The sequence below is a fragment of the Neovison vison genome, chromosome 7 (genome assembly GCF_020171115.1).
Source record: "Neovison vison isolate M4711 chromosome 7, ASM_NN_V1, whole genome shotgun sequence".
Lineage (NCBI taxonomy): Eukaryota > Metazoa > Chordata > Mammalia > Carnivora > Mustelidae > Neogale > Neogale vison.
Genome location: NC_058097.1, coordinates 124,510,499 through 124,522,768, shown reverse-complemented (window position 1 = coordinate 124,522,768; position 12,270 = coordinate 124,510,499). Strand labels below are relative to the sequence as shown.

General features: G+C 34.4%; 1 protein-coding gene across 3 annotated transcripts in view; it reads right to left on the bottom strand.

Moving 5' to 3' along the window:
• PGR (progesterone receptor) overlaps window positions 1–12,270 on the bottom strand; it is a 103,103-nt gene that overhangs the window by 45,644 nt on the left and 45,189 nt on the right. Inside the window, exon 4 of one of the 3 annotated variants that reach the window (XM_044258251.1) lies at window positions 3,511–3,639. The exons of the other annotated variants lie outside the window; for them this stretch is intronic. Within the exon in view, the coding sequence (XP_044114186.1) occupies window positions 3,511–3,639 (129 nt within the window). The remainder of the gene's footprint in view (window positions 1–3,510; window positions 3,640–12,270) is intronic. 3 annotated transcript variants of the gene reach the window in all.

The window sequence follows — 12,270 nt, the reverse complement described above, 5'->3', positions numbered from 1 at the left end:
TATTAATCTTCTCCAGAACACCTAATATGATGAATGAAGTATAACTATGTGGAGATAAAGTTCTTTTAATGCATAGATACTTTTAAATGCATAGATAAACTTCTCAAAAAGTCAGCAAAGTATCAAGGAGTCCAATATGAAGACTATCTCTATCCACTGACAAAGGGACATGAGAAGAAAGCATGTCTGTTTCATCTCCTAGCTCAGTATGGAAAAAAAAAAAAAACCTCCCCCCTGAATTCTTAAAAAACAAACAAACAAACCAACAACAACAACAAAAAACCTCTCCTTTGAATTCTTAATCAAAGGCCTCCTTCACCCAGATTGGCAGTTTGAAATTATTCTTTCTGCATGGTATGGGAATCCTGGAAACAAAAAGTAAATATGAAAAGTGTTCCTTCATTGATTAAATCCTTAAGGTGCTTGGAAGAATAAATAAAAATTCTCTGGAGAGAAACCTCCCTTAATTAAGGCCACATAGTATTGAAAAAAAAAATATTTAGCTGTGCCAAACATGAGTTTATAATCCAAAATTACAAAAAGCACCATGAATGAGAAGTAGCAGAGATAATAAACAGGGTGCTGGAATTGGCTCACAACAGCCTATGAATACTTACTAAGTATTCAGGAATATTTACAGTTGGTTTTTAAAACACTAGTAGCCTGAAATTTGCTATAAAGGAGCATTTATACTACAATCATGAGGAAATTCTATAAAGAATAGTGGCATTTTTTTAAACCATTGTGATACAGTGGCATAATTAGATCTGGAGTTATGGGACTTTGGAATTACTGACTACAAATATTTACAACAGCTGTATTTAAAATTATTGAAGTTATATGAAAAAAAGAATAGAAACACAAAAAAGGGAAACACTAGTAAAAATAATACAGATTTATAAAAAAACAAGTATAATGTCTAAAAAAAAGTGCTAAAATGCAAAGATAGTAAACTTGAAGACATAACTGACTAAATGACACAGAATATAGCATAGGTGTATAACAATATGGAAAATATTAAATAAGATAAAATATGTAGAAGACAGAATGGATGAAAAAACAGAATGCACTAACCAATATATGTCTAGTAAGTATTCCAGAGTTAGAAAAAGGCAATGTGGAAGGAGGTAATATTTGAAGAATACTGGGAAGAATACTCCTGGTGTTTATGAAAGACATAAATTATCAGATTTAGAAATCATGATTTACAAGTAGAACAAATGAAACTAGTTTATAATTGAGTGAACTTGGAGAACCAAGTATAAAAATGTTTTATATAAATATAGAGAAAATATTGCCTCAAAGAAGCTGTTAAATCAATTGAAGAATTTGTAGAAAAATGATATATGCCAGAAGATAATAGATGAACATCTTTAAGATGTAGAGGAAAAAAAGTCAACCTAAAATTTTTAAATTACCAAAATCATCATCCAAAAATGAAGATTAAATAATGATATTTTAAATGGAAGCAAATAAGTTTAGCATTAACAATTTCCCACAGAAAGAACTTATAAAAATTTTATTTCAAAAATAAAATAAAATTCAGTTTATTAACTGAATGAAAGACTGAGTTGGGGGGAAAACAATAGATAAACGTATAGGTAGATCTTTCAGAGTGAATAAAGTAATAATGATCACTAATTCTGGATCATGTTCTGAACTGAATGTTGTTTACTTTGTCACGGCCTCTCTGTTATTTGCTTTTATTTGGGGCAAAAAAATACTATATTGAGTGGATGACACCGGGTGTTCATGTGATAATGCTGGGCTTTACTGCATGGAGGCAAGGGAAGAGTATTATACTGGATATTAAAATGTAAGTTTTATGACAGCCAGAAAGCTTTTTGGGAATTGGATGAGAAAATAGGTGGTAAAGATCAGCAGACAGGGAATGGTGCAAATCAAATACTTTGATATTATGAGGACCATAATAAGCCTTGCTGTAGTTTTTGTGGATTTATAGGCAATCATCCTAATAGTATCTATAAGAAATCATGTCTAGATATATGTTTTTACTTTGGGTTAGCAAAAAGATGATGTTGCTGGAATCAGTACATTGAGACTATCTCTAACAACCCCTTTTAGCACTGACTTATCTTGCTTTTCCTTTTTCAGGTTCCACCTCTACTTCACAAATGAAAACAATATATCTGTGTTTTTGCTGAAAAAATATACAAATGCTAGATAATAGGAAATATGAAATTAAATTAGGCATATGAATTTAAATTAAGTAATTAGGGAAAAAAGCTCTACTAGAATTGTTTTAAATCATCCAACTAAAGTCAGACTACAAATGGGGAAGAACCTTTGTATTCCTCAATCCTGACTTTTTACTGAATGTGGAAATAGGAGACAGTATCAGATACTATTGAAAAGTTCTAGCTGGCATCCATAAAAGCAGTCCCCCAAAACAAAAAACAAACAAACACCACAAAAAAACAACCCTAGCCAAACAAACAAAACCAAAGAAATGAGAATGAATGCTCTAAGGAATATCCTTATCTACCATGTGTGAAATGGCATTTAAGGTGAACAATCAGGAGTAAACAGAAGACATTAATTGGCTAGAGGTTTCAACTCAGTGAACTGAGGAAAGAGTGTGAGGTACTGTCTTGGGATGGTGGTTGCTGATTCAAAGACCAGGGTTTGAGTAGAAAAGGAAATGCTCATAAGAGGAAGACCATGAGAGGTCTAAAGGCGTAGGTGGCAGCTGTCACCCAAAGCAATTCCTGCACCAAAGAGAGAGCAGATGGTTTCAGTTTTTATAGTAATCAAAGGCATAGACTAAGTTTCTATACCTCCACAAAAGGTACTGCTCAGGAATTTTGGTATTCTTCAGAAAAAAAAAAAAAAATGAGGCTTATTGTCTTCAAGTGTAGGAGAAGAAAAAAAGAGCACACCTTTACTACACAACCCATAGTTTGTAGCCCAGAAAATTACTCTCTTTGCCAAGAGACAGGGGGGTAAATCTAAGGGTAGGAGGAGGTAGGGGATAAACTAGCTTTCTAGAATAACCTTTTAAAACCTGAAGAAAAGGCTCTCTAACTAACTAACTAAATAAATAAATAAACCTGTAAAAAATTCCAGCCTGAAAAAATCAGCTAACATTAACTATGCATTTAATCATTTTTTACACAGAAAGCTATTTATTTTATAAGAACTAATTACCTTTATAATAAGTTAGCATTTTTACCACAAATGCAAAATACAGAGATCTATTCATTTTAAAATTTTTGTGAATCATTACACAAACATGTTTTCCAAAGGAAAGAAGTTAGAAGCAGAATTTCTAAATTAGAAGATATATTACCATCCTTCAGTGTGTAACTATCTTTCCTACTCGGTGCTGTACAGCAATGAACAAAATGCAAGAGTTCACTGTGACCTGGTGAAGGCGAGGAAGTGATTAATTAAAAATAAGAATTATATGAAACTAAGAGACTCAATAACTCAAACACAATTCTTATAATCAGAACATGTAAGGGCCAAGAAAAACAAGGCTGTACCCACCTCGAGTGTAGCTCTGACATAAGCCCTGACATCTTGGCAAAGCAAAAGCTGGCACCTTGCATCCCTTCTCCACCTGCTCTCCTCCCCTCAGTAAATATGTGTCACATTCCTCAGCCACCACTGGCTGCCCTAAGAAAAACAAATAGTTAACTTGCAGAGATCACAATCCTGCAAGACAGGAGTCTCCCTTGGTTTACAAATGTCCTAGAGATTTAACGATGGCCCAATTTCCAGAGGCAAATAACTCAGTTCCCAAGCCCTAATGTCGCCCTCCCCACCATAAAACTGAAGGAGTCTGAGGCAGAAGGAAATGAAAATAAAGTTAAATTTCTTCTAAACCCAAATCTCACTAACAAGGACATTTGATAGGAGAAGTATTAAACTTTATCTCTAAACCTTCAAGATAGTATCAGCAACCATTCCCAAGCATATGATCCACTGATATACATATAAAGGGTCTCATGAGAAGATTTTTTATTACTAGTAATAAATAACCTTTGTCCCAACAATAGCTAGCCCCTCAAGGTCCTGGAGAGGTTGCTTCCAAAATTCCTTAGAGACTAACATCATCCCCTTTGTCCTCACCCACTGCCGAGTCCACCCTACTCTGCCTTTAAAAACTCTGACTGTAATCTGGTTCGGGGTCCAAGTCCCTACTCTGTTGCGCCGGGTATACTTGGGCCCAAGCTTAAGCTTGTCAAACCCTCGTGTTATTGCATTGGTGCTTGGCTCCTTGGTGGTCTCTCAGAGACGAAAACTCAGGCATAACAGAACATAGTTGCTGAAGCTGGCAAGAACAACCTGTAATAACTATGTCATGACATCCCAAAACTTTAATATTTTTGACTTCTACCATATACTTTATTAAGTCTTTAAAAATGTTTCAATGTTCTCTCTTTGTTTCATCTTTTGTTATTTAAATGTCTATATCAGAAATGAGAAATCTCAAGAAGGAATGATAAACAAGGAAGGAAAGAAGGAAGGAAGGAAGGGAGAGAGGAAGGTAAAGCTTGCATTTCCATTTCCAGTAGTGAATTATTACTTAAGTGAAACTCTTCTAATTAAGGAAGAATCCAACCAGGAGCAACCTTGATTATCATCCAAAGGATGTTCTCGCATTCTCGGTAGACCACAAGTACGTTTCCCCTTACTCCAGAAATTTAATACAGAATTAGTAATTAGAATCTAATTTAAAAAGAGTACCTTCATGATTTGTAAGAATTGGATTATTGACTCTATAGACTTTTGCTACCAGTTCTCTCAGGCAGATCATTGCCAGTTTCATCCAACAAATAAACCTCTGTGAAAATCTGTTTATCAAATAAGTAATCCATTTTGTATTTCTAAATGTGTGATGTGACCACATATAATACTAGAATTCAATCACTCTTTCATATATGCCTGAAATACAGGAAGGATTTTCCTTTTTTTTAAAAAAAATCTGAGAATTATCCCTCAGAAACAAAGATACTGCATTATATATTAGTCCTATGAGCAATGTAACATTATGAAACTCTAAATTATTTTGAATGACAATATGCTGCCAAAGACAAATTAAACTGAAATAACTTCAAAGAGTGGTAGTTTGGAAGTTTGTAGAGAACACCTGATATTTTTTTAAAAGAGGCAAAGAAATTTGTTGAGGAATTAGTCTGAGTTTAGGGAAGAACATACCAAAAGCTTCAAAATATTTGTTAATATCTTATTTCTTACAACAGAAATGAAGAAAATATAAAAAATGATCTGATATTAAAAACTGAGTGATAGGTACATAGGTACTTATTTTAATTAATTTGTCAGGCTTAATATATTTTATAATTAATACAGCAATTTGTTATGGGGAATCATTAAAAAAACTCTTCTGGGACAAATATTAAAATAGTTATATTATGTAGATAACTATATTTGGCTTAGGATATATTTCCAGTTACAGTACTACCCATTGATTCAAAAAGTACTACATATCAAATATTTTAGATAAAATGATGATGAATTCTGGCAAATGATTAGCTGACTTACAGATGGCTGTACTGAGAACCAAAGATCCTGCTGGCAAAGTTTTGTGAAATTAGTTTGAATAAAATTATTGATGAAATGTTAGACTAGACATACAATACTTCTAATTCAGTAGATTTTTGCATGTGACTTAAATTCTTGTGTTTAACTAAATTAATGCAATATATAAGTAAACATTTGACTATTTTATCTATATCTCCAGAAGTTTATGTATTAATTTTGACCAGAACACATTTGCATCTTTTAAGTGGGAAAAATGGGGGACTTTCCCTACAGCTTAGTTAGTCTGAGACAGTTTCAGTTTAGTTATTTTTTTAAAGTTTTTATTTATTTATTTATTTGATAGAAAGAGTGAGAAAGCACAAGCAGGGTGAGGGGCAGAGGGAGAAGAAGGCTCCCTGTTGAACAGGGAGCCTGATGCAGAACTCAATTTTAGGACCCTGGGATCATGATTTGAAACTAAAGGCAGACACTTAACTGACTGAGCCACCCAGGAACATCATCCTAGTTTAGTTATTGATAGTGCTCCATTTCATCCTCAGAGGTATTCTAGTTTGGATGATGACTTTTATAGTCACTGGCCATAGAAAGTAGTACACTGATTGAAGTAAATTATGCAAAAGGAGAAAAATCCATAAAATTCTGGGGGAACTGAGGCACATGATATCAATAAGAAACCTTGGAAACACAACAAAATTGAGGATATTATACCTGGACAATGATAACTACCTACTCACATTTCTGCCTATTTCTTACTATACTCTCTGAGGTTAGGGCTCTTTACCTCTGAATTGAGTTCTGTCCTATAACAGAAGCAATTCTTCCCTTAAGCTGAAGAAATATAAAGAAAATGAAGTCAATTATAACAGCTTTGCACCAACATGGTCTTGTTGCCCACCCTTTTTTGATGCTAAATTAGTCTATGTCTCTGGATTGCTATCTTCCTCTTTCTTCCCAGTTCTGAGTCTTCTATAAAGCTCTCTTATTTTATTCTATTTCTCACTGAGCATCTGTGTTGTTAACTAGAACCAAAGTCTCTCTTCCAAATGAACACCAGTTTCTCTGTCTACAGAGGGAGAGAAGTCTCCCCTTTGAATAATCCCATTTCTTGATGGTTGTGTATTCAATCACTTCTGCTTTGGTCAATTTGCTCCATCTTCCATTATAAGAGTAGAAATGCTGAAGTAAGTAAAATGAGGACACACTACAATCCAAGCTCACTCAAGGGCTTTCAACCTTTCCAGATATGAAAAACTATGATAACTATATTCCTACAAAATCTCTTTCCTTACAGTGACTGAAGAGATGGGAAAATTTCACAAGAAAGTCACACTTCATATGGAAGACAAGTAAGAGTTCATGAAGATTAAAGGGAGAATGATATAGACAAAAGTAAAATACATGCAAAGACAGGTGAGAGCCTCTGACTACAGTGTAGCTTCCCAAAGGACTGATGAAAGAAGGACTTAGAAAAAGAGAGACTACTTATTAGGTAAGGAAAGGCTCCATGTGCTGCATTTAGAAACCTGGATCTTATTTCATGAATTGTTTGTTAGAAAAGTCACTGATTCCACTGCCTACAAAACATTTAAACTCCAGATACCAAATGGCACAAAGTAATTTTGAAGTTTCATTGCCGTTCCCACTAAATAATTGGCTTTTCTGAAAATTGAGTAGTTTCAGGATACAAAATTAATATATAGAAATCTGTTGTGTTTCTATATACAAATAACAATGTATCAGAAGGAGAAATAAGAAAATAATACCATTTACAATTGTACCAAAAAGAATAAAATATCTAGAAACAAACTTAATCAAGGAGGTGAAAGACCTGTACTATAAAAACTATAAGACATTAATGAAAGAAATTGAAGAGGACACAAATGGAAACATATACTATGAACTTGGATTGGAAGAATTAGTACCATTGAAATGTCCATGCTATCCAAAGCAATCTACAGATTCAGTACAATTCGTATTTGCTAATACCAATAGCATTTGCCATAGAACTAGAACAGATAATTCTAAAATTTGTATGGAACTACAAAAGAACTTGAAGAGCAAAAGCAGTCTTGAGAAAGAAGAACAAAGCTGGAGGTATCACAGTTGTGGATTTCAAGATATACTACAAAGTTGTGGTACGGGCACAAAAACAGACACACAGCTCAATGTAACATGATTGAGACCCAGAAGTAAGCCAATCTTATAGGGTAAATTAATCTATGACAAACTAGGTAACAATATGTAACAGGAAAAAGTCTCTTCAATAGTGCTGTGAAAACTGGATAGATATGTACAAAAGAATGAAATTCAACCACTTTCTTACACCATCCACACACACAAAAAAAAACCTCAAAATGGATTAAAGACCTAAATTTGAAACTGAAAACCATTAACCTCTCAGATGAAAACACAGATAGTAATCTCTTGAACATCAACCTTAGCAACATTTTTCTAGTTAGGTCTCCTCAGGCAAGGGAAATAAAAGCAAAATTAAACTACTGGACTATATCAAAATAAAAAGCTTTTTCACAATGAAGGAAGCATCAACAAACCAAAAAGGCAGCCTACATAATGCAAGAAAATATTTTCAAATGATATATCTAATAAGGTCTTAATATCTAAAATGTATAAAGATCTTATATGATTCAACAACAACAACAAAAAAACCCAACTGATTAAAAATGGGCAGAGGACCAGAATAGACATTTTTCCAAAGAAAACATACAGATGGTCAACAAACACATGAAAGATATTCAACATCACTGATCATTAGGGGAATGCAAACCAAAACCATAATGAGATATCACCCTACACCTGTCTGAATAATAGAATCATAAATACAATAAATAACAAGGGTTCACAAGGATTTGGAGAAAAAAGAAGACTTGGGCCTTGTTCATGGGAATGAAAATTGGTACAGCCACTATGGAAAACAGTACAGATGTTCCTAAAAAAATTAAAAATGGAAATATCATATGATTCGGTAATTCCACTACTGGACCTCAAAGAAAACAAAAACACTAATTTGAAAAGATATATGCACCCCTATGTCTATTTCAGCATTATAAATGATAACCAAAATATGAAGCAACCCAAGTGTCCACCAATAGATGAATGGATAAAGAAGATGTGGTATATATATGCACTGGACTCAGTCAAAAAAAGAATGTGATTTTGCCATTGGCAACAATATAGTTGGACTTTGAGGGCATTATGTTAAGTGAACTATGTCAGAGAAAGTCAAATACCATATGATCTCACTTGTATTTAAAGTCTAAACAAATAAAAAAGCATAAATAGACCCATAAATACAGAAACCGAACATGGTTGCCAGAGTGGAAGGTGCTGGGATGATCACCAAATAGGTGAAAGGGAGTGAGAAGCACACGTTATCTATCCATGAAATGAGTAAGTCACAGGGATGAAAGCTACATCATAGGGAATTTAAATCAATGAATCTATAAATCAATAGAATTCTATAACAGATTGTTGTTACACTCATGATGAGCCTAGCATAATATATGGAGCAGTCAAAACACTAAGTTTTAAACCAGAAACTAAGGTTACTTATATGTCAAGTATATTTCTATAGAAATTATGCACACACACACACACACACACAATCACTCACACACACACACACACACACATACATACATGAGGGGCACCTATATGATTCAGATGGTTAAGCATTTGCCTTCAGCTCAGGTCATGATCGCAGGGTCCTGATATTGAGCCACACATTGGGCTCCCTGCTCAGTGGGGAGCCTGCTTCTCCCTCTCCTTCTATGGTCCCCCACCTGCTAAGGCTCTCTAGTTCTTTCTGTCAAATAAAGAAATAAAATCTTAAAAAAAAAGAAATATACATATAAAAGAAACAAAACTACAAAAATCTTATAAGTTCATACTAATGTGTTTTTTTTAAAAAAATGACTATTACATTGTATGCATGCTATCAGATATATTGCCGAAGAAATAGTTAAGTGATGGAAACATCACAATTCCAGACTTCAAGTTACATTACAAAGTTGTAGTGATTAAGACAGTATGGTACTGGCAAAAAAAGAGACACATAGATCAGTGGAACAGAAAAGAAAACCCAGAAATGAACCCACAACTATACGTTCAATTAATCTTTGATAAAATGGAAAGAATATTCAATGGAAAAAAAAAGGGCTTGCTCTTCAACAAATGGTGTTGGGAAAACTGGACAGCAACATGCAGAAGAATGAAACTGTACCCTTTCTTATACCACACACACACACACACACACACACATACACACAAGTCCAAAATGGATAAAAGACTTAAAAGTGAGACAGGAAACCATCAAAATCCTGGAAGAGAACTGGAAAACATCATGAAAAAGAACAAAACTGGACCACTTACACCATACAGAAAAATAAATTCAAAATGGATGAAAGACCTAAATGTGAGACAGGAAACCATCATAATCCCAAGGAGAACATGTAACCTCTTTGACATCAGCCATAGCAAATTCTTACTAGATATGTCTCCTGAGGCAAGGGAAACAAAAACAAAAATAAACTATTGGGACTACATTGAAATAAAAAGCTTTTGCATAATGAAGGAAACAATCAACAAAATTAAAAGGCAAATTATGGAATGGGGAAGATATTTGCAAATGACAGATAAAGGGTTAGTATCCAAAATCTGTAAAGAACTTATCGAACTCAATGCCTAAAAACCAAATGATCAAGTTAAGAAATGGGCAGACGATACCAATAGACAATTTTCTAAAGAAAACATATAGACGGCTAACAGACACATGAAAAAATACTCAACACTACTCAACATCAGGGAAATAAAAATCAAAACTATAATGAGATACCATCTCATGCCCTCAGAACGGCTAAAATGAACAACACAAGAAACAACAGGTGTTGGCGAGACAGGTGTTGGCGAAACAACAGGTGTTGGTGGGAATGCAAACTGATGTGTAGTCTGAAAAACAGTATGCAGGTTCCTCAAAAACTTAAAAATAGAATGACCCTAGGATCCAGTAATTGCAAAGGTATTTATGCAAAGGATAGAATCAAAGAAAGAGAAACATCATATGATTACATTTTAATTTGAAGGGATACATGTACCCCGATATTTATTTATCGATTTTTTAAAGATTTTTATTTATTTATCTATTTGAGAGAGAGAGGGAGGGAGAGAATGAGAAGGGAGGAGGGGCAGAGGGAGAGGAAGAAGCAGACTCCGTGCTGAGCAGGGAGCCCAACAAGGGGCTTGTTGCCAGGATCCCGGGATCATGACCTGAGCCGAAGACAGATGCTTAACTGACTGAGCCACTCTAGTGCCTGCACCAAAATGTTTATAGCAGCATTATGAACAACACCCAAAGTATGGAAAAAGCCCAAATGTCCATCAACTGATGAGTGGATAAAGACATGATATGTATATATAATGGAATTTTACTCAGTCATGATAAAGAATGAACTCTTGGCCATTTGCAACAATGTGGATAGAGGTAAAGTATATTATGCTAAGCAAAATAAGCCAATCAGAGAAAGAGAAACACCATATGATTTCAATCACACGTAGAATTTAAGAAACAAAGCAAATGAACATAGGAGTGAAAAAAGGAGAGATGCATGCAAACCAAGAAACAGACTGAAGCTTATTAAAGGGGAGTTGGTAAGGGTGATGGGTGAAATGGATGGGGGGTGGATAAGGAAGGCACTTGTGATCAACACTGTGTATTGAATGTAAGTGATGAATCACTAAATTCTACACCTGAAACTAATATTACACTGTATGTTAACTAACTGGGATTAAAATAAAAATTTGAAGAAAGGAAAAAAAATGAATACATGAAAATAAAAACTTAGGGAGGATAGAACAAAAAGTAAATATATTTATAAGGGGAAAAAGGGGTACTTGGATGGCTCAGATGGTTAAGCATCTGCCTTTGGCTCAGATCATGATCTCCAGGAACTGGGAAGGAGCCCCACATTGGGCTCCCAGCTCAGTGGGGAGAGTGCTTCTCCCTCTTCCTCTGCCTCTCCCTTTGCTTGTGCTCTCTCTCAAATGAATACATAAAATCTTTAAAAAAAAAAAAAGAAGGGGAAAAAAGAAATGGCTAAATGAAATGAAAATAAAGGATTCAGGAGTGATTCTTTTCCCTGATACTTCCTATTAACTCACCCTATATCATATTTTTGATAGCTCTTATCATAATTTGACATAAGTATTTATTGCTTCTGTCCCCAGAATGTAAGCAGATGGTAGGTTTCTTCTTGGGCAGATGGTAGGTTTTAGTTATGTATTTATATGTGTGTTTATGCATGTATATATGCATGTATATATGTATGTATGGATGCTACACTCCCAGAACTTAGAATAGTACCTGGTAAGTAGTAAGGGCTCAATAAATAGTTACTTAAAGAGAATGAGGTAGGGATGTAGGATGGGAGAGCTTAATGGGGTGAAGGAGGGATGGAGATCAATGTACTTAATCAATTCACAGGATCAGCTTTTGAGCTGGAAAGAACTTTAGTGCTCCCATTTTATGGATGATACTGATGCCCAGAATGGGTTGGTGACTTATCAGAGCCACACAGATAATCAATGTCAGAGCCTAGATCCAACTCATGTAACTTACTAAGAAACTGGTGAACTTCTCATAACATCTACTTATAAGCAATATAGGTAAATAAAGGCTTACTACTTCTCATAACAGACCTCAAAATAATGAAAATCTGTAGTTAATGG